Raw genomic sequence first — 24,215 nt, forward strand, 5'->3', positions numbered from 1 at the left:
GGGCGGCAGCAACGCTGGAGCTCCTCTCCATAGAGAGCCCGGGAGTCCCATACATTATTGATTGCTCCTGAGATAAAAGAGGATGCTATGCCGTGCACCCTGCTTCTCAGGGAGGAAAATGAAAAAGGGAGACATGGGGAGGGAGAGAGAGAGTGAGAGTGATGCCCTGGCTTCCAGCGCAGTGTCGAGGAAGAAAAACAAGACCTTGAGAGTTTGATTCTTTTCCTTTTACATTGTTAGAGTATCAAAGTACTTCTAATATTCATTATTCATAGGTAGGCTCATCACAAATGGGTATTCTTTCACAATGCTGCATCTTTTTAAGAGCTTCTTGTACATGCATACCACAAAAGAATAGCAATTCTCACAAGAATTCTTAGGCATAATGAAGAATTACAAGCGTTTGGTTGTGAAAAGAAACAGCAAAACAGTAACAGTAAATCACACGACTAGGGTCTGGAATGGACTTTTCCATTGATTTCTGGGGCATTTTTGTAATCACCTTATTAATTGTATCTGTGTAAACTGTTTGTTATTTTATTAGTAAGAACCAAACTTTTTAGGCATCCACCCATCCTTGGTGTAAAGGGGCCTTTATTCAAACTGGGAATAAATTATAAACAGAAAGCGAACAAATAACACTGAAGTGGCCCATGACTTAGTGTGAGTTATGCACTCTTGGAAAAACTCCCATTATAATCACTGAAGATGTCTATAATGCAAAATTAATCTCTTACTTACATCATATCTGCAGTTTGTTGTATATGATGAGAGAATTCACCAGAGCGCAGAATCCATTTTCAGCGTTGATGACTAATCGAAACACCTCTGATTTTCGTAAACACCTCTGAATTTCACACACTGGAACGGACTCTTGGATTTCCCACACTAGAATGGACTCTGGGATTTCACACACTGGAACGGACTCTGGGATTTCAGTAGAATTTTGAAGGGATGATTTCTTCCTTCTTCGCCTCCTCTTTTTGAGCTGGGTTCAGTATGGTCTTCAACCGGGAGAATGTGGAGGATTCTCGGGCTGGAATGAACTCTGGAGCCGATGGTCCCGATGTTAAGGGATGTGGAGGGTTTGGTTGCAGGCTTCAGGTGAGTTGGAGTGCCCAAACGCTTTTGGATGGGATTGGATGAGGGTTGTAATGGTTCTCTTTAACTTTTTCCATCAAGAAATCAGAACCATTTAGCTAAAGGATGAAATTAATGGAATCGACTAATGGTGTATCAAAATGACCAGAAGACAGGAACCGAATTACTTCATCATCCAGTCCCCTCTGAAAGCAGGCATTAAGTATGGTGTTGCTCCAACTCACCAGGTGGAGAACTCTAAAAACTCCTCCACATACCGCTCCAGAGGACGGCCATCTTGCCGGAGGCAGAGGAGATAATATTCAGTAATTTCTGTTCTTCAGGCTAGCATTTTGTCACGGATTAGGTGGCTGTAAACAAGTGCACGATGAATTAAATGCTATAGGAGACTTTAATCCAATACTTAAACAAGAAAATTTAAAACCACATATCACAGAGAACTGAAATAATGCAAGACAAGGAACAGACTGAAACAGAGGGCTTAAATACACAGCTAACAAGAGGAACTAATGAGACTAATTAACGAGGCATACCTGAATTGAAACTCAAATCAATATGTAACTATGGTGACAAACAGGCAGGGGAAACTGAGGATGAAAGAATCAATTAACACACTGACAGAAAAACACAAGACTAGAAATACAGACATGAATGAAAACAAACATAAAACGTGTTTTATAAAAACGTGTCCCTCACAGAAGGAGCGTTCTCGTGCCATATCACATCCATGGGAGAGTCCTAGAGGCTGCCGAGGGCGTGGCTTAGAACAGGACCCCTCCAGGGCGGCTCCGGCAACTATGGGGACCAGGGAGGCGCCAGCCCTCGTGGCGTTGCCGAGGAAGCCAGAATCGGCCACTATGGGAGGAGCTATAGGTTTATGGACAGGAGAGGGCTCAGGAATGGGCTCATGGGCTGGAGTCGTTTCTGGACTCTGGTCAGGGGCTGGGGCTGGAGCAGTCGTGTGTGCAGCCCACACACACAAATTGGCCATGACCATAATGGTCAACGCTGCATTGTCAGGCACTGACTCAAAGACTGGAAAGGCCTCTGGAATTCCCCTCACTTGAACGGACTCGGACTCGGGGATTTCGCACACTGGAATGGACTCTGGGATTTCACACACTGGAGCGGACTCAGGGATTTCGCACACTTGAGCGGACTCAGGGATTTCGCCCACTGGAACGGACTCTGGGATTTCGCACACTGGAACGGACTCGGGGATTTCGCACACTGGAACGGACTCGGGGATTTCGCACACTGGAACGGACTCGGGGATTTCGCACACTGGAACGGACTCGGGGATTTCGCACACTGGAACGGACTCAGAGATTTCGCACACTGGAACGGACTCGGAGATTTCGCACACTGGAACGGACTCGGAGATTTCGCACACTGGAACGGACTTTAATCCAATATTTAAACAAGTAAACTTACAACCACACATCACAAAGAAATTAAATAATGCAAGACAAGGAACAGACTGAAACAGAGTGCTTAAATACACTGCAAACAAGATGAACTAACAAGACTAATTAAGGAGACACACCTGAACTGAAACTCAAATCAATCTGTTACTATGGTGACAAACAGGCAATGGAAACTGAGGATGACAGAACCAATTAACACACTGACAACAAAACACAAGACTAGAAACACAGACATGAATGAAAACAAACATAAAACGTGACACAGTAATTATGAGTGAAACATCACATCATCATTGTGTATCAGACAATGCCACCCTACATAATAAAGATGAATGCAGAAAAAACAACAACAAAAAAAACATATACTTACACAATTACATACCTCGGGTCACTAGCGACCCTATACATATTTGCCTTTTTTTTTTTTTTTTTTAACAGATGTTCTTTTATAAAAATTTTCTTGTTATATTGTTGATAATGAATAGATTGAGGAACATTAAGAAGGTTGATGTCTAACTTCAATGAAAAAAAAAATAAAATTTGGAAAAAAAATGTAATGAAGGGGAGGGTAGTGAATGACATCCCAGGTTGATAAAGACCCAGAGAATGTGTTTAAGGGTTAAAACAATCTGTATTGTATATAGAGCTATAGAAATAAAGGTGACTTATTAGATTTAGTTTAATTGTGCAAGGGCAGTTTTTGCCCCTCAACTTGAATTTGGGAAGCATTTTTGTTCCCCCGTTAATTTCCGACCCTGCAACTCACCCATTGCATCTGTATGCCAACTGTCACACAAAATATTTATATTAATTCAGGTCAAATTGACCTTACAGCACAACGACCAAGGCAAATGGCACAAAACGCCTTCCACGCTTCACCCAGAGGAGCGTGAATGGTGATCGCTGACACCACCATGATGTGGTGGAGAGACAATAGTACCCTGCAGGACAGTGTGGCTGCTCGGCCTCTGCCGCTTTTCCCTGGGACCCAGGGGGCCTCCGCATCCACCCAGCCCACGGAAGCAGCAGATGTCGGGGCTGCTGTGCCGCGGCACCCCCCGCGCCTGCCCTGGGGCTGTGTGCAGAGAGAGCAGCGTGTGTAGGACACTGGGACAGATGGCAGGGGGTACGGGCAGGGCTGTACAGAGGATGCGAGCTGTCCGCGGTGCCAACACTGGATTCATAGGCATGTATGACATGTTTACCTCTGTGGATTGAAACCTATAAATGTGCCCTTTATTGGTGAAGGGATTTTTTACGCATCTGGACTGTTAATGTGGCACAGCAAACATTTGACTGGTAAAGTCTAAGAAGACTGTTTTTTAGGAATTAAATAGTCCTGGGAAAGTGGAAAGAATGTTTGTGGTAGAGTAACAAACAAAAATAATCAACAAACAGCATTTGTTCACATACTGTACATTCCACAAGAAACGTGTCAGAAGTTGTCCAAAACGTAACACTGCACCAGCAGGCACTTCTAGATGACTAAGTGTGTGTCTCGTGGACAAAACAAAGACGAGAGCTGCTCTGTCATGAGCTGTCTGGGATGATAGCGCCATCTAGCGTTTAGGCGATTTGGGACTTTCGCTGTACAAGCAGTATCTCTCAGACACAAATGTCCATGAGTGAAATGTAGGCCACAGTGTCCGGAAGAGAGACAGAAAAAGAGAGAAAACAATATGCTTATGTAACCAGAGATGACAAAAATGGTGAAGGATGAGTGAATATAAACTCTCAAGACTGAATGAAAACAACATTATCTTGGCAATAAGCTTGAATCATACTGTTTTTCCTACTTATTTATTTATGGTAAAAACTAAATGTGCAGACCAAACTTCCATATTGAATAACACAAAGCAGACACCCAAATTACATACTAACAGTGACCACAGAAATTATTCCCTTTTTATAATTGTATTATTATACAATTTAACCACACACACACACACACACATACACACACACACACACACACACAAAATGCTTGTTTGTTTGTTTGTTTGTTTGTTTGTTTGTTTGTTTGTTTGTTTGTTTTACTGCCAAAGACCCCCAGATATGGTTTTTCCCTTGTGATGGACCCCCTTCCTAAAATATAAAGGCAGATATTATCATGTACTGTGCAAATATGTATTTATACACTGAGAAAAAATTATATTATATTAACATTTCCAAAATAAAGTAATTTATGTTTTTGCTGACATTATACAAAAGGCAAAATAAATGATCATGTTTAAAATATTACTTTGTAATAAGTGTCCAGTGTATCTTTTTTTCAGTGTAGTATGACAGTTTACTAGTGTTAGATGTAACCCTGAAAAGAAAAAAAAAGAAAAAATTAAAAACATTTGCATACCGATTTACATAATGCAAACACTGTTCCAAAGCAGTTTTACAGTAAATGGTGCCACAGGGAGCAAGATAAAGGCCACAGTGCTGAGGAGTATACTCTAGAGTAAACTCTGTAGTAAGATATACAACACAAATGCAAACTATTCATATTCATATCTCTACTATATTATACTCTTAATTGTAATAATAATCACAATTGATGATTTCTGACCTGACTTCAGAAAGTAGAATGAAGCAGTAATAATGTCAAGTTTGCAAATGTGTTAAACAATTATCACACTACGCATATTTAATTAACATCTTAGGTTAATACTTTGACATTCATGATAAATCCATTTTATGAAATATTTTTTTGCAGCGCTCTTACATTTAAAAAAGAGCTGTCTCCACCATTTTTATTTTTTAACTTCTAAATTCTGATGGCTTCTCAGCTCCAGTTGCCTCATATAATAGCAAATATTCCTCTGGTTGCACAGAGGACTGTTCACTAACTGTATCATGACCACTTCGTAGTCTGACATCCATTTGACATATAGCTTTTGCATACTATTGCAGACTTGGACGCGGGGTTTACCTCAGCCCCCATGAAACAGGCAAGGCTTAGGTTGAGATGACATGTTTTATTCATCGCAACGCCCCATTGTTTGACCATTAAGATGATGTAACATCTCCATTTTGGCACGCAGGCGAACCGTCTGGGTCCCGCTACATCAGGAGACTCGTCTCTTGACTTTTTGAACTCAGTTGGCTTCTCCACACGACGCCAGCCGTGTTAGCGCATCGTATATCACGGGTGAGAGGGAAACGATGGCATTGCCATTGATAGCGTTTATGCATCGCCGCCTCACCGACATAATGAGCACATTATCTGCGCGCTCTAGGACTGCTGCTCGCCCCCGCACTTTAAATATTCACATCCTATGTTTATGGAAAAAGCCAGGTATGAGACAGTTGGTGAAGAAAGACTGCAAAATGACTGCATCGTGTTTTTCTTCATCAATGCATCTAGTGAAAAGAATTTAAGTTAAATGTAGTTCATTATAAATAGACAGCTGTCATTCTGGAGCTTCAGCACCATGGACAGGTCCAACTATCTCTCAAAGGTACCACAGGAATTCTAACACGATTCTTGTGTTCTCTACCTTGTTGGAGCCTACAAGCTGTTTTATTTTATAACCAATCATTTGCTTTGTACAACCAGACAAACAAGCAAAACAGGAAGAATGCTTGGTAAGTCCTTGAATTGTACGTGATTGGTACAAAGACATATTTTTCTTTTTCTTTTTATATATTTTGTGACCTTTTGTCACACTGGTAAGGAAATATTTAAATCCACACGGAAAATGTCTCTCTGCATGTAAGCCCCTTTTAAAATACTGAATGCCTCTTTTTATCTGCTTGGGTAACCTTGGAAATAACACTTTTGGACTGAAGAAGGAAGAGTGCGTGTTAACATGACCATAACCTGTCATGTGAGGACATCCACTTTTCTAAGCATTCAAAACCACAAAACATATCCAAAGGTTAGCTCTAATGTGCAGGCATAGAACTACTTGATGAGTTTGTGGAATTTCTACAAAAATGTAATTTCCATCACTCAGAGCCTCATAATAGATGTACAACCTTGAACATGGCTTATGGTGTTGCAACGTAGCTAACAAATGCTCTGAGAGCACTTAAAACTTTGAGGAATGTTTATCACATCTCTTTCTTTCTATATGGTTCTCAAAGTTAAAGGCAGGGAGCAAAAAGCTATTTTATTTTCTTAAAGGAACACTCCACCGTTTTTTGAAATAGGGCTTATTCACCTTCTTTCCCACATTTAGATAGGTGGGCAAATGCATTTTTGTCTCAGTGCATGCATTGTTTTAGTTTGACAGGGTCGGCGTGAGCTTAGCTTAGCATAATGAATGGAATCCTTTGTTGCCAGCTAGCATGTCCTGAATAAAAGTGATATATAAAAAAAAAAACCCTACCTAATTACTTCTTGTGGCCTGCGTATTCACAACAAGCACAAATAGCGATGCAGATTAACACTAGGCGATTTCCTAGGCAGATATTGACTTATATATTAAGGACTATATTAGGGGGAAGCACAGGCGAAGCCTGCTACTTGGGCGTGATATCTCTGCGCCCAAGTAGCAGTGCTTCGCCTGTGCTTCCCCCTAATATAGTCCCAAGTCAAAATCTGCATAGGAAATCGCCTAGTGTTAATCTGCATCGCTATTTTTACTTGTTGTGAATACGCAGGCTACAAGAAGTAATTAGGTGGGGGTTTTTTATTTTTTATATCACTTTTACTCAGGACATGCTAGCTGGCAACAAAGGATTCCATTCATTATGCTAAGCTAAGCTAGCGCCAACCCTGTCAAACTAAAACAATGCATGCACTGAGACAAAAATGCATTTGCCCACCTATCTAAATGTAGGAAAGAAGGTGAATAAGCCCTATTTAAAAAAACGGTGGACTGTTCCTTTAATCATTCATAGCTTTAGGCTTAAATAACTTTTAATGTGAATGTGTGTTATTGACATATTCTGTAATTCACATTAAATAGGCACATACTGTCACCACGCTATATGTTTTGCATTCTGACAAACACACATACACATTGATACTTTGCCAAGTGAAAGTTAAATTCACCAAACACGAGTGTAATTTAGTATTCTACTAAGACTGTATGTGGTATCATTTTGCATGAAAATAAAAGCCAATGTTCAAACTGATTTTATGGTTAAAAAAAAAAAAAGAATATCTACAGGATATTAAATTCACACTGTAGCCTATGCTATATGATTTCAGCTTTACAGATTTCTCATTATACAATATAATCAACATTGATTGACTGATTAACCATTGATTAATGATTGATGGCCAAAATGCCCAAATATATCTCTTTTTAATTATGTTTAAATATGTTTACATTCACAAAATTTATTTGGAAGCATCAAGAACTCTGATTTTTTTTGTTGTATTCATTAGAACATAGTTTCCTGAAGTTCACCTTGAAATTGACTAATTGTTCTCTGTGGTTGTGCAGGTTGGAAGGCGACCTGTCTAAAAGGTGACTTCATCAAGTACTCATTATTGTTATTATTAATATCTTCTTTACGTATAGTCGCAATTGTAAATAAAACGGGAAAGATACAGTGTAAATGCTGTGGAGATCATAAGCGCATGCGCATTGTGCGCGCTCCAGCAAATGCAAACTTTGGCTGATGAAGACACGAAAACAAGCAACAAGGATCGATTACTGAACATTCGGTAGTAGCCAAATTTATTTGACCTATTTTACATTTCAAAATAATGATACATTTGCACAGATAGGTTAGTCTCTCGTTTTGCTTGGCGCATATCATAGACAACATTATGAACACGAATAGTATACAATATGAGTGTGTCATTTAAATGAATTTTAATAGCGACGTATGAGCAATATCCGTTGCCTGTAGCATGTTAATGTACTGTTGCCATTGTGATTTATATAATTACGCTAACTCGTTAAATCCTCTTTATTGACTTGGCGTTTATTGACATGTTTATTGCTGTCTGTCTCCAATATTTCAGCATCTCTGGATTCGCCTGATTTAATCGCAGTAAACGTAACGATTCTGTACAATCCTATTTGCATAAACGTTTGCTCATAAGACACTGGATTTGATCGTGCAGATATAGATAAGAAAATATCTTTAGTGTTCTGAATGTCACGGAAGCAGATCACGTCGTATGATTGATTTGCTGCACAATTATGGTCATAAACATATGCAGTATAATGAGTCATTCTCATCAGCACTTGTCATAGATGGGATAATGTAAACATTTATAATATGCCTAGATTCACTGAATGCACAAACCGGTTAGCTAGTGTGCAAATAATAAAGCTAAATAAAGGACTTTATTTTAAAGGGAGTCGATTTATGGAATAGGTTAAACACTCATAAAACACATTCCTCTCGTGCGGTTTAGTCAGCTTAGACTTTTCACGGTTTTGATATGTGAATCCTCTTTATGATCGAAGAATGATTTTATGTTCTCTGATATAATTGTCTGATAATGATCTTTGGGGTCTGCTGTTGTTGCTATGGTTACCTCCTCAGTCCAACTCAATTGAATAATCTTTAATATATACCGAAACGTGTGTAACTCTTATAACATATATAGCCTATGTTTATATGGATAAATAACTTGTACATAGTAGACTGCTTTCTTTGAGGGTGTATTAATTGCCCCACCACAACGTGCGCCATGCCTTGCATATGAACGACTAATCTGCAAATGATTTATGAACTAATTTGCATAATTCTCTTTTTAAGCCTCTCTGTTCATTATTTTGATATTCAGTTTTAGCTAATGAACCATTTACACTGCCTCCTGAGTATTCAGAATATGAATAAGCTTAATTATAAAGCAAATAAACTCTTTGTTTAAACTGCATTTTTAAGCTAAAATTTAAGGTTAAGTGTACAGTTAAATATAACATATCATTAGGTAATACTATGTTAGAATCTATGGATCTATAGTATGCAAATGGGAGTGTGTATGAACTATTATTAATTACATTCAATGATGCTCTTGAGCGTGTTGATGACTGTGAGAGAGTAATTCATCAGTGGGTGGTTTTTCATTTCTACACCATCAACTATAGTAAGCATGGATAATGCTGAGATTCAGAAAAAAATGTGTGTGAGAATTAATCAGCAAATAACTATAACTAATGTCTTTCTTTCATATTGTGACATATATCAACAAGTACAAATATAGGGTGGGACTTGATTTTATCAGGAAAAGATCAATAATTTATAATAAATTCTGCCATATTCCATAGATTCTTTTTTTATTTTATTTTTTTATTTTGCATGTTTACTTTAAAGGGATACTTCAGGATTTAGCATTAAGCTTTGTATTAGTAGAAAACCTGTAGTATTTTCGAATTACCATGCTTTCTACCCTCATATCCCCCTGAGATGAGAGATTTATGTATTTTTTGTCTGGAAAAAATCCTCCGATGATGCAAAAATCTTAATTTTGCGTCATCGGAGGATTTTTTGGCCAGAGGCTAAAGACTACAGCCAGTAGGAGGGGCTGTCCCGCATGTTTTCAACCCGCCCATAGGAGGTGGGATCTCACTCACAGAATGTACACATAGTATCAGCCGTCCTTCTTTGGAAGCTAAGCTAGCAGGCTCTTGCTCTGTGGAGAAAGCTGAGTAGTAGGAGAAAGCTGAGTATTAGGGGTTACCATCCTCTTTTTTCCGGACATGTCCGGCCGTCGAGATCGTCCAAAATGTCCGGGGTTCAGCTTTTGGTTTCTGCAGTCGCCATTCATTGTTTACATGCACACCTTTTGTTTCAATCTAACTGAATTCATTCCAATTGGTGAATCTGAATGTAGTGTTTACATGAACGCTAAACAAGTGATCGGATGATGTGCGTTTTAACATTGCTAAGAAAATTCCCGCTCCTCCGTGAGAGATACGAGATCGGTGCGTCTCAGTAAGCACGCCACCGGTCTCGCGCCGTTCTCCCGTGGCCCTCAGCCTCGTCCTGCTCGCCACAGTAAACATAATGAATGGCGACTGTAGAACGCAAAAGCCGAATCCCGGACATTTTGGGCGATCTCGAAATACCGGGCAAACTCGTCACGGAGTCTCACTAGTAGCCTAACCTTCTTGTTTTCAACTGCACTCTCTAACCGGTAGGCGTGGCTTGGGAGTGGCCTCCTAGGGCAGCAAAGCAAGTGCATTCTGGGAGTTGTTGTCTTTCATTCACATAAGCCAAAAATACATTTTCTGGCTTTTCTCAGTCTAGAAAGCTCCAAATTCAAAAATAGTTTCACATTTCTTCTACATAAATGACCTATTTTAAATACACATTCATGTTTCCAGAGGTGAAGTATCCCTTTAAGCTTTTGTAGCAATTTGAGCTATTGTAGCCTATATTTGATCTAAGACCAGAAAAGGCTGACTTAAAAAAAAAAATGAATGCTGGAAACTGTAATAGCTCATTGACAAGCAAAATCTAAGAAGGTTAAAAAAAATGTTTTTCAGTGTTTTGGGATGTCTTGTTTGTTGTCTGTAATGATGTGTGGTTGTAATCACAGGTCTGAGATGGCCTCTTGCTCTGAGGTTTGTGGGTCCGGTCACGCGGTCGACTCCGGCTGTCGTGTTTTGGGAGTGCGCTCCTATTTACACCACTTCTACGAGGAGTGCACAGCCTCAATGAGGGAGCAGCAGGAGGACTTTCAGGACCAGAGATCACCGCTGCGGTGGAGCTCAGGCTTCTGGAAGGTATCAGAGAGAAGTTTTGTTGTGTTTTGCACTTTTCTGTAAAAGAGATCCAAAGTCCTCAATGTTGTTTTCACTATTGGCTTGTTTGCTTGAGTCCAAAACCAAATTCGATTGACTCCACTTTGCCCCCTCTGGTCTTTCAGAATGTGTTATGTTGTTTTGAAACTTGGTAATTTTTTTCAATGCTTTTGTTATCAAAATGGTATTCAAAAGCTTTTGTTATCAAAAAGTTTCAAAAGCACTGAAGATATCTATTTCCATAAAATGTGCATCAATGGCGGTGCATCAATCACATTCAGATTCGCATCACAAATAAACTATCAATCACATCAACTAACCATCAGACACTTTTCTGTCTTGACTGGTCTTTTCAAAAGTTATAAACTAAACCAACACTGTAAAAAAAAGTTGCTGCCTTAAATTTTTAAGTACAATCAACTTGGATTTTTAAGTAATTTCAACTTAAATTACATTAAACTGACTTAACATGAGTTGAATCTTGTATAACTTATAAAAAAAAAAGTTATGTAAAAACATATGCTGTCATAACTGATTGATCATATCTTTTTTTTTTGACAGTAAAACTTTGTGAATTGTCTATTAACCTTACAACAGATAAGGGATGAGTGATGGGTGATGGATACAACAGAGTGATGGCCCAAATAGCCAATCAAATCGCTGCACTGAGAAGACTTGTTGCCATCTGCTATTTTGTCCGTCAAGGTTTGAAGTCTGTCAAGTTTCACTAAACTGTCAGACACATACAAATTAGCTCCTTTTTTGACAAATTCCTTTAACTAAACTAAAAAGGTGTTGTTATGTGACATGCAATTTATATTCTAGGTATCCAGAGTGGCTATTTAATAGAGTTTTGTTCATTACGTTTCCTGAAATCAGCCAGTAATCATGAAAAATATAAACGTTGGATAAGACTTGTTTTTATGACATTGACCTTCACTTATTTTACACATCCGTATGATCCGTAAACTATGATGGTTTCTCCCCAGAAAAATAAAAATACTTTACGAATAAAGCTTGCCTGTTTGGACAGTTTTCATGAACGCTAGATTTAGGCGATTACAAGGATTTTTATATGGCATTGTGCTTCAAAGTCAGATAAATCGAGCAGGATGATTGGTTTATTTCCTCCGCATATTTCTACCTGCTGTTCGAGTAAATGCACATAGGCTTCATCCGAGATACTAATGATTTCATTTAATGTGTGGATTATTTGGTTTTATTTGAAAAACAAACATGCTGAATGGATTTTCAACAGCTCTGATGAGTACATGCAGCCAAAGTTGATTTTATTTGAAGGAAAACACACCAAAAAAAAGACAATATTTACTCTGTTTACATCTGTAAATTGTCCATTACACATTATTCTGTGTCAATGTCAATTAAAGTTAGTCAAAGTTTCTGCCATGTCAACTGTCAGACTTCTTGACACTTGGGTAGATTTCCCCTTGTGTTTCATTGTTTTCTTGTCTTCTACCATTATATTTAGTGTTTCAACATAACAACCTGATGCTTTCTGATTTTCGTGTGATGATAAACTATGATTTACTTCATTTCGTGGTATCGTGGTTGTTTTGTTTGACGGACATAGATAGATTACTCGCCCTTGAAAAGCTGTGGCTGTGGTTAAGTAACCGCTGTCGTAGGGTCAATAGAACCGACATATAGTGCAAGAGAATGAAGAACACTCTTTTGTTCACTCTTAGGTCACACTTGCGGTTGGTGTGGTACTCCTGACAGTGGGGCTGGTGATCATGACAGTGGGCTATGCCATCCCCACTCGCATTGAGGCTTTCGGGGAAGGCGAACTGCTGTTCGTGGACCGCCAGGCCATGCGTCACAATCACTCGCTACACATATGTGTTCTGGTCGGGACGGGGCTTCTCACTCTGGGCGGGGTTCTGATGGCAGGTGGAATCCTGACGTCTAACTTCTCCACAACTCCCACAAAAAAGGAAGACTCAAGAGGAGAACGGAAGGGGGGGACCAAAGTCCTGAGTGCAATGAGAAGCCCAGCAGACCCTGTAATGAAGCCTCCCAGTCCGGCCTCTGGTGAAGGAGTAGTATCTCCTCTTGCTAGGGACGATAAAGTTCAGAAGTGCTCATAAAAGAGCTTTTTGACAATGCCCGTTCAAGAGTGCTGTCAAAACAATCAGCAAAAGCTCCTTGTTTATTTCAATGAGAAATTTGGGAGTGTTTTATTTGTGTTTGATAATTGTGTGATAAGAGCCTTACATTATTAATTATTAGTGGAGCAAACCTGTGCCATCTGTTGTCCTTGTATAATTGTCGTCGAAACAAGTTTTGTATTTTTCTACATTACAGTATTGATCAAATGAACAGCCACTAAGTAGTTGCAAGGCAGCAAAAGAAAGCTTTTGAGTAAAAATATTTTTGTTTTAAAGAAATGAATACTTTTATTCAGCGATTATGCATTAAGTTGATCAAAAGTTATAGTAGTATAGTAAAGACATTTATAATGTTACAAAAGATTCTTTAAAACAAATGTGGTTCTTTTGACCTTACTATATTCATCAAAAAATCCTTAAAATCGTGGTTTCAGCACAACTTTTTTCAACACTGATAATAATATGGAATGTTTCATGAGCAGCAAAACAGCATTTTGAATGATTATTGAGGGATCATGTGACATTGAGTTATGATACTGAAAATTCAGCTTTGCCATCATAGCAATAAATTACATTTTAAAATAATTCAAATAGGAAACGGTTCTTTTAAATTTTAATACTTTACAGTGTTACTGCTTTTACTGTATTTTTGATCAAATAAAAGCAAGCTTGGCGAGGCTTCTTTCAAAAACATAAAAAAATCTCACAACCCCACATTTTTTAATGGTAGTCTCTATATATTAAATACAAAAAGATACATATTTAAAGCATCTTCTGTGCCTAGTGTGCACTTTTTAAAGTGTAAAAAATGGTTTAAGAAAAGACCAATCACAATTCAATATGCAAATACAGATGTTATGTCATGTGGAATGCTAATGTTTTTGAGCACAAGTTGGAATGGAGTCTGATGTTATGTTAATTTAGGAAGAGGTTTAGAGTTTAGGAGTTTAGAAAAAGCCATAACCACAATGTTTGAGGAATAGCAATACAGTGCTGCCTTGCAAACACTGTAGAAAACGCCAGTCTGTCATAGTAATATGCACAATCCGGCACAAACCTACTCTTAATGTCTCTATTTCTGGATCCCTGACATCTTTTTTTATCAGATATTCTGCAATGTAAGGTATCAGGTAATATTTTTCTCTTCTATCTTACTCTTTTATCAGCTGCAGTTAAATAGAATGTGAGAGTCTAAATGGGATTTACTGTACACAACACCTTAATTGTCTACAGTCTTATTGTCTCATTATGTCAATGTATTTAAATGCTCTTCTCTAAACAACCCCAATAAATCAATGTCAGCATACTTAATCCACTTCTCTTTTGGTGTTTTTTCTCTCCCTGAAAGATCATCCTCATCTACTCCTTTTCATTCATTGATGGTGTGAATGAACTGAAAGCCACACTCAGAAAGGTGTGATCTTTTATAAAAAAACAGACATCTCTTTTAATATTGTAAAGTGTTGTCTATCAGTAGGCCGTTTGAGTGACTGTAAATAGATGCAGGACACAGTGATGACTCATCCCAGCTCTATTCCTTGCTTCCACAAAACTGTGTTCTTCCTCTTTTCTTTGTCTCGCGAGGGCTCGCCGTGAGTCACCTTCTCTCATATAACAGTCATAGCTCACAGTACGTGGGCTGTTAACAATCAATTAACCAGTGCTCCACACATGTAGAGCCATCATCAAGGATCGTTCACTCCTCTGCGGCGACGCTTACCCAGAAAACAAGAGTGAGATGGGAAGAAATGTTGTTTGTCTTCAGCTTTAGGTCATGTGCTTGATGCCTGTAATGTGTTGGCAGCTTGTTAACACATGTTTGTTTAGAACAGCCAAACCAGATGAACGCTATAGCGTGTTGATGTGTGCTAGGTGTACAGAAAATAGGCCCTAACATTCAGGATGAACTATCCCACTTGCATCTTTTTTAATGTTGGGAATAGGGTTTAGGGGTACAGGTGTGGGTTAGTCATGGTACCAATGGTGGTACATCTAAATTCTAAGTTTTAAGTTTATTTCTGCCTAATGAAATGTTTAACCAACACTTAAAAATAAAGGTGCTTTATTGGCATTGATGGTTTCATGAAGGACCTTTAACATTCATGGAACCTTTCCACTGCACAAAAGGTTCTTTTAAGTGGAGAAAGTGATATATATATATATATATATATATATATTACTAAGTTATTACTATATAGTATATATATATTACTAAAATGCTCTTTACCCCGAGTGGTTCCTTTAAAAACGGGATTCCAAAAAATTAATAGGTAAATCTATTGTCACAGAGGCAAGCTAGTAAGAGCTGTGTGAGTACAGTAAGCTTCACTCCTCTGGCCTCAGGAGGTGTACTATCGACTGCGCTAGAGACTGCAGTTTTTAGCATCCTTGCCTGCGTCTGACGTTGGTTAGAATCCCGCTCAGAGTGGTTCGAGTAGGACCAGTTATATTTGGTGCCGTGACCCATGGGAGTGAGGTTTAGGGGGGTGAGTGTAATTGAGGCAAGCTAGTAAGAGCTGTGTGTGTAAACCTCACTGCCCTGGCCTTTAAGAGGTGTACTAGAGACTGCGTCCTTGTTAGCCTGCATGCCGGAGACGTCTGCCAAAATCCCACTCGGAGCGTGTTGTTTCAAAGAACAGTTCACCCAAAAATTCTCTCATTTACTCATCCTATTCTGGTTGACAGATTTAAATTTTCTAATTTTTTATATGAGGATTCACTCTCATATAATTCAAAACATTGTAAAACATTGTCAAAGCATGTAAAGACTACATCAAATGGCAAACCACAAACGGCATGACGTTTGGTCATGTGGTATTCGAGGACCAATGAGGTTTGATGTTAAACCCAAAGTACACTTCATGAATGTTTTGAACATGTACAACCAAACTCACAGCCTTTTGTTGACCCTGTCCCAATACACACACTTGTGGTCTTTGCACTTAACCACTTGTCTGTGGCCACTTGACATATTTCCAGTATTTGACTCAAGTGTTCAAGTGGGCGAGAAGCCCGCAAAGTGTGTGTAGAACTTTTGATTACCCAAGAGGACACTCTTAAAGTGTTGTAAAAATCAAGTAGCATTTTATTGTTTTTGTTTTTTTTTAAATACACTGGCACTATATTTTTAAAATACACTGGCACTTTAAGGGTGTGTTCAGATTCTAAACAAACCAAAACAGGATGTGATGTCACAAGATGCAACCCTAAAAAGAACACAATGCTAGTCACAATGTTGCCCATTACAGTTCAGTACAGGCATTGGAACTGCGTCTCCTTGAAGCAGAACTTGTATGTGTGCAACAGAGGAATTCCTACCACTGTTTTGATTCCTTTACACATTTATAAGCTCTTCGTGAGTTCTCAGCTGGTAAAATACAGTATCATCATATGTACACACACAGTACTACACACATACAAAAAGTGCATTTAGGACATTGTTTTGGATGTTTGGTAAGTTAAGTTACAGTTTTTCTGAACATGACAGAGTTTCTGAACATGACGAATGATGGGATACACAGCTTACAGTATCAGTCCGTTATTAGAGATAGTGTGAATTTAGAGTGCATTAATGGCACTGAGCTTTGGCATTTATCAGATCTGGGGCAGTCTCACTTCCTGTCACGTGCACGCGCTCAAGTGGCCAAGACTGTTAGTATGTGTATTGGGACAGGCCCTATATTCTTTTAACTTTGGCTGATGTTTGAGGTATGTGGCACCATATCTGATATAGTCTCTGTATATAATGAATTGGAATATACCCAAACAGCAACATAGTGTCGGCCCAGATCCAGACCACATCTGGTACGTGTGGAATCCATGTGTACCAGATGTGGGCCGGATCTGGGCCGACACTATGTTGCTGTCTGGGTCCCAGTTGTGTTCATTTTGTGTCCCAAAATAAGGTTTGGGTCCCATTGACTTTCATAATTCAGACAGCTTTTTTTGTGTGTGTGTGTGTGTCCTGCAGAATAAAGAAAGTCATGCAATTTTAGAATGATATGAGGGTGATTAAATGATCACAGAATTTTTGTGTGAATTATCCCTTTAGGTCAGCAGGCAGGTCAGTTTTTCGGTACATCCATCACTCAGGTGCCTTACTACATGTCATTAACCGACAACTCACAACTGTATGTGAGTTGGAGTATCTATGCTCAGGCTGCATGGAGTAGAGAGACAGGCGGATACATGGAGGGTCTGCGACACCAGAGCAGTCTGTTCAGTTTGAGGTGGGGGGTGGGGAAATGAGACGAAACTGACATGCTCCATTGACTGAGCTGTGGAAAATGACTCACTGCTCTGAGAAACTGCACACAGCAGAAATTCATTGAACCTATGAACTCTTGGCACTGTTGAGTGATGCTGATACGCTCAAGGTCTCAAACCACAATAAAAAGCCTATTGCTATTTATCCATAAAATACTCTAAAATGCAACATCTCAAATAGTTTATTTAAGAATGTGAGATAATTGAGGTCTATGACAATTATTATCCAAGAAGTCGAACGATTAACTGATGCAATGGCATGAAACATTAGCAGATACAGTGTTAAAACCACTCTTAGAATATTTTTACATTTTTATTTTTTAATATGGAATATCTGACAAGTGATGTTTTCAATATTCTCTAGATACTGAATTATGTCTGTATCTATGCAAACAGTATTTTGCACATACTACCAATTTTGAAAACACTTGACAATTGTATTATTTATTATTATTATTGAATTCGATTAAATTATTTATGATGCTAAAAAATATTTGAGATGGTTTTTGTAGAAACTGCATATGTCATTCATTCAAAGTGGCTGGTTACCAAATAATGAAGGAAAACATCCCAAAAATGGTCAACATACCTCAAAAAAAAAAAAACGTATATAGCCTTCAGAACTGCCTTAATTCTTCGTGGCACAGATTCAACGAGGTGCTGTAAACATTTCTCAGAGACTGTGGTCAATATTGACATGACAGCATCACACAGTTGCTGCAGATTTGTCGGCTGCGCATTCATGATGCGAATCTCCCGTTCCATTACATCCCATACGTGCTCTATTGGACTGAGATCTGGTGACTGTGGAGGTCATATGAGTATAGTGGACTTTGAGATCAGTTTGAGATGATTTAAGCTTTGTGACATCAAATGGTTACATGAAGTAACCATCGGAATATGTACACTGTGGTCATAAAGGGATGGACGTGGTCAGCAACAATACTCAGGTAGGCTGTGGCGTTTAAACAATGCTCAATTGGTACTAAGAGGCCCAAAGTGTGACAAAGAAAATATTGAACACACCATTACACCACCATCAGCCTGAACAGTTGATACAAGGCTGGATCCATGCTTTCATGTTGTTTATGCCAAATTCTGACCCTACCACCCTAATCGAGACTCATCAGTCCAGGCAACGTTTTTTTCCAGTCATTCAATTTTGGTGAGCCTGTGTGAATAGTAGCCTCAGTTTCCTGTTCTTATGTGTTCTTCTGCGGCTGTAGCCCGTCTGCTTCAAGGTTCAACGTGTCGTGCATTCAAAGATGCTCTTCTGCATTCCTCGGTTATAGCGAGTGGTTATTTGAGTTACTGCTGCTTTTCTATCAGCTCGAGCCAGTCAAGCCATTCTCCTCTGACCTCTGGCATCAACAAGGCATTTTCACTCACAGAACTGCCACTCACTGAAGATTTTCTGTAAAACCAAGAGATGGTTGTGTGTGAAAATCCCAGTAAATCAGCAGTTTCTGAAATACCCAGACCAGCCCGTCTGGCACCAACAACCATGTTCAACCACGTTCAAAGTCACTCAAATCAACTTTTTTCCGCATTATGATGCTCAGTTTGAACTTCAGCAGATTGTCTTGACTAACATGCCTAAATGCATTGAGTTGCTGCCATATGTAACGAACAGTTGAATAGGTGTCCCTAATAAGGTGGACAGTGAATAGTTTAAATATAGTTACGAAATATGCAGTTGGATGAGAGAGCAGCTGACAGGTGATCAAGTCCCTCATTTCATTTGTTCAGAGTCAGTGGCTTCTTCAGGCCACAATGTGCCGTGATCACCCGTGATGTGACATAAAGACACACACCAACTAGACAAGTTCTGGCAAGCAATCACTAAAGCTAATTCAATGTTATGCAACGGTGAATGGAAATCTGTCTTCATGATAAGGGCTCCGACATCCACTGTCACCGCAAAGATACGGAAAATATTTTTCTGCTTTTGTTTAGTGACAGCCACATTTGAGTCATCACACTGAGGGCCATATTTAAATCTCGTCTGTCGTGAAATTAAAAAAGTTTTATTGCAGCTAGTTCAGTATCTTTGAAAGACCCATTATAAGATTTCACAGTCGCACAGCCCCGGTCCTATTTGCCATCGTTGCAGTTTGTCAAACATAAAATGTTAATTGGATTGCTAAGTGAGAAATATCGCATCCAATAGAATCCACCTCCAGTCAAAATATTGGGAAAAAGCAATATTTCAAATGAGATTTTAATTTGGATAATCTTTTGAACTTTAATAGAGCCCGAGCCAGTGGGCATATTGAGATTACCACATCATTATTAAACAAAAGTGACACAAAACCATCAATTCTCAGTCCGTGACAGATAAACGCTTTCCACTGCACAAATAATATTAGTTCTGCCTACTGACGCCAGCTCTTATCTGCCTCTGGTTTATTGGGTTCACACTGCTGTCAGGTGCTGAGAGATTTGACAGAAATGTTTGCATATATGAATAGCGGCACACACATATATATGTTGGCAGATTCTTGAAGGAAGCCCGAGGCACGGCGAATGAGACTAGTCCATATCAGCGGTTTAATGAAATTCTCCCTGCTCATCAAACACGGGCAGAGAGTGATTATACATGGAGAGGGACAGACAGACGAGATGAAACGTATGCTTTCCAAAGATCACCCTCCATATTCCATATCATTATCATATTAATGCCCGCCATAAGGATGGACATGTCGCGGGGTCAGACTGATACAAACGTTTGTGGATTCAGATGTAGACGCAGTCATTTCTTCAAACTGTCTGTGATACCATCATATTGTGGGCTTGTACGATTAATGTATGTTAATCTTTAGATTCAGCATTGGGTGACTTTTTCCCAGAGTCTTATAGGATATTCGACAGTTTGGAAATCTGAATTTCCAGAAAATGGAACACACAAGTTCACATTGAACTAATTTCATAATTGATGAATATTACACACTTACTTAACCGAAGCAAATCAACACTGAACTGACTTGAGCTATAATAACACTATTGTGTGTAGAGTGGATTTACAGCAGAATTAATATTTGTCTAATATTTTAAGCAGCTTATGTTTTTTACAGCGAAGCTGCTTTGAAATAACTTGTGTTGTATAAAGCACTATATAAATAAAGGTGACTTGACATTTTGTACATTTTAAATGTAAATTTGTATCATTTATATCAGCAATTACACCGTGGTCTTGTAGCTGATCGCATTGTGCATACATATCAATAATCAATAATCAAGTCAGATCTTTACAAGATTGAAATATTTTCCATGAATTTAGTGCCAATGCTCTAAATAGTCCTATGTCAATCCACAGATATTACAACTACAGTGAGCTGAATAAGCAAATGACCTTTCAGAATTCACATTTGACTAGCTCACACATTCTGTCAGACCATACTAATGTGACTCTGCTCCGTCCATTCATGTAAAAGGAAAGCGAAGAACAAAGAATTACACTGAGGGAGAATTTCAAGGGCACTTTGGCTAATTCAGATGACCAGGTTGCATAGCAACTTCATGCATTCAGTCCACCCGAGTGTCAAATCCTGCTTTCCATGAGCCGTTTCAGATGATGTCATTATCTATTAACAGCTTGGACACAGGTGGCAAAATGCTCCACTTTCAAGAACTCAAGAAGCAATTCTTAGTCTATTTTTACAACAGGGATGATGTAATGCTTTTTCTTGCCGTCTTTCCAGATGATTTGGGGCGTTTTGTCAATGTTATAGCGCCTCCCTGTGGTGCAGCGAAACATTCCTTTATGTAAGTTTCTCTAACAAATGACATCATGTGTTTACATCGTAGGCTTAGGTGACAGATCAGAGAGGAATGGAAGAAAAAGGTGGGTGAGGGAAGAAAAAAATAGAGCGAGAGGAAGACCAGAGAAAGAAAATGGGAGAAAATGTGAAAGACCATACATGTGAAAGTGAATGAAAACAGTGAGTCATGTTCAAGAGTAATGATGAAACAATTTTATCAGCAAGGTTAAATATTCTGTGCTCATGGCATTCTATTATTAACCCTTATGAGCTATTCATTTTTAATATAGGCCTACACTCAGGATGTTGGGGTCTCCAGAGACCCCATCAAATGCATGTTTGTAACATACATGTAATAACGTATTTTTTTAAACAAATGTAATATCACTCACTTTATGTTTTTACTCGACATTTGTGCAGTGTTGGGAAGATTTAAGGTGTTTTGTAAATTTATACAAGTGGCCTACATTTAAATAAATAAATAATCCTGAGCAGTTTCACACCAACATACAACCAGATATAATTCCTATTTATTTATTTGTAGTGTGTCAACCACGACATCAAGTGCCAATTAGATGAAAGGATTTTTACTATTATTATTATTATTATTATTTTATTTCAGCAAAGTCATTTGGGGTCAAAATACCACAAATAGCTTATAAGCATAAAAAAAAGAAAGAAAATAAATAAATATTTAGCCTACTGTATTATCTTTCACAGAGAAATAATTTAAATAAATAATTAAACGTTGTATTAACCTGAATACCTAAATTAATTAACCTGATTTTTTTTTAGATTTTTTTTAATGTCAAATCGCTCGGGCTCAGTGACTATGACGTCACATCCCAGGTGGGGCTTTCCAAAAGTAACATTGTCTCATCCTCCAAAGTCAAAAGCTGAAACATTCACATTCTGTAAACTACTATCACAAAGAAAACCAGCGCAATGTCCTAAAATGATTCGAATTCACTCTCTTGAATATTGCGCCTCTTTGTGGTGAAGTCCTACACTGCTAATAAACTCCACTGGAATTTCGTTCTTCATTTTTTGGAGCCGTCAATGAGTAGGTGGGTCGTCTGTTGCATATTAATCTTTCATTTTAAACTGTCGGTAATAAAAAAGCACATTTATTTTACCCATAAAGCAGTGAAAAAGCATTAAGGAGTCATTTAAGAGTCATTTTTTTATGACTTTACAAACCAGAAAATCATTTTGTGATTTTAAAGACAGGCTACCAATAATATTGTGTTCTTAAACAAGCATTCGTCTTAAAGTGTCTCTGAACAAACCACACACGTCAGTTTAACAGAAAGAATAAAGACATAGTTTTAGGCTTCTTTTTTTTTTTTCATTGTAGGAAACTTTGAATTTTCGGTCTACATTATTGTCTTCTGTTCATAAGAAAAATTATCAAATGTAACGTACAACGTTCAATGTCCTTATTTGCACATACATTTCATTTGAAGAAGGCGTGATTATCTGCGAATACACGGTGCATGGTTCATGTTCACTAGATTAAATATGCCCATAAAAACTTGAAATGCACTTATACTTACTCCAGTCAGTATAAAAATCAATGATCCGCGTTGTTAAACTCTTCGCGACGTTCCGAGAAACCGTTCTCATGCATGTTGTTGTATACTAAATACTTGGTCAAACTCCATCTATGACAGCATCGTGGGGAAAATTGAACAACATATTCTCATGAATAATGCAGAAAAAAGCTCAGAAACTGCTGACGTAATTTCGTACTGTCCAGTGGCAGCCAATCACCACTCCGAATTAACGCATATAGGCCTACCCAGAGAATGTCTGGCCTACCTCACTTTTGTCATTTTTGGTTAAACTTTGCTTTAGACCGAAAGAACAAAATGGCTCAGAAAAAAATAAATAAAAATAAACCACTTTTCCTTTAACAATAAATATAAGTGCTATTGTTGTTTTTAATGTACATATCTGTTAACATCTCAAAAAATGTGTTTTGGGGTTTCATGACCATAATGTAATAGTGTGAATTTGTTTTTAATAATATCATCAGACATTTTGAGTTACTTAATCTAGTGTAATAGGATTTATTAACGAAGGAATTCCTTTTGTGTAAAAACAAACCCAAGACATTTACAGGTTCACTCACATTTTCTTTTTACCAATATATTTGTGAAGCACATGGTGGTATGTTTTGTAATATTGCACCTCAACACCCTGAAAGACATCAGCCAAGACGTGTTTGGTTTTTTTGCATATATTAAAACCACACGCTCATTTTATAAAGGAAACAATACTTTATATAGAAAATCTGTAATCTCAAAAAAAGAAAAAGAAAGAAAGAAAGAAAAAAAATGCAAGGCATTCAAATGTAGTCAGTTTGGTTTCCATTCGTAAGATCTGTCAGACAACGAACCGCCTTGAAGATTTTGAACAGATCTCTCAGAAAAAAAAAGAAAGAAAAAAAAATCCCTGGGGTAATGTACCCAGGTGCAAATTCCGATTCAACTTCAAGATAACGTCTGTCATCAACTCTCCTGCACACAGAAGTACACACATGCACACAAAATACCCTTCAACACTGAGGGTGACAGGCTGTGATAGGAAAAGCTGCTTTTAGTCCTGTTTCTTGCAGTGTGCATCGCTGTGAGTGTTTGGATCTCGAGGGCTGAAGTCAGCACAGAAGCCGTTAGTAGAAGGCCGAGACTCTGAGGGTGAAGTGGATTCTCTGGAGTGTTGAGGGATTGGCTCAAGGAGACAGTGGTACTGCTCCACAAAATCAGGACAATTCTCCATAAACCGGCAAAAATCATCTGCCACAAAACATAGCATGTTTACAAGGTTATACATACCAAATATATGAGACAAATTTAATTCATTCAATTCGATGCA

The 24,215-nt window shown here is 38.4% G+C and overlaps 2 protein-coding genes across 4 annotated transcripts in view; one reads left to right on the forward strand and one right to left on the reverse strand.

Moving 5' to 3' along the window:
- Window positions 1-13,581, forward strand: part of nrsn1l (neurensin 1-like) — a 218,430-nt gene extending 204,849 nt beyond the window's left edge. For 2 of the 3 annotated variants that reach the window (XM_082185326.1, XM_082185325.1), the window contains 2 exons: window positions 10,978-11,164; window positions 12,889-13,581. In XM_082185326.1, the coding sequence (XP_082041452.1) occupies window positions 10,985-11,164; window positions 12,889-13,290 (582 nt within the window). In that variant the 5' untranslated portion in view covers window positions 10,978-10,984 and the 3' untranslated portion in view covers window positions 13,291-13,581. Of the gene's footprint in view, window positions 1-7,814; window positions 8,143-10,977; window positions 11,165-12,888 lie in introns of those variants that run through there. The other variant, XM_082185324.1, reaches the window with a different exon arrangement.
- A 9,772-nt stretch (window positions 13,582-23,353) lies between these two features.
- Window positions 23,354-24,215, reverse strand: part of lpcat1 (lysophosphatidylcholine acyltransferase 1) — a 34,954-nt gene continuing 34,092 nt past the window's right edge. Inside the window, exon 14 of the mRNA XM_082185298.1 lies at window positions 23,354-24,136. Within this exon, the coding sequence (XP_082041424.1) occupies window positions 23,940-24,136 (197 nt within the window). The 3' untranslated portion in view covers window positions 23,354-23,939. The remainder of the gene's footprint in view (window positions 24,137-24,215) is intronic.

This window comes from Leuciscus leuciscus (assembly GCF_965113295.1).
Source record: "Leuciscus leuciscus genome assembly, chromosome: 12".
In the NCBI taxonomy this organism is placed as follows: domain Eukaryota; kingdom Metazoa; phylum Chordata; class Actinopteri; order Cypriniformes; family Leuciscidae; genus Leuciscus; species Leuciscus leuciscus.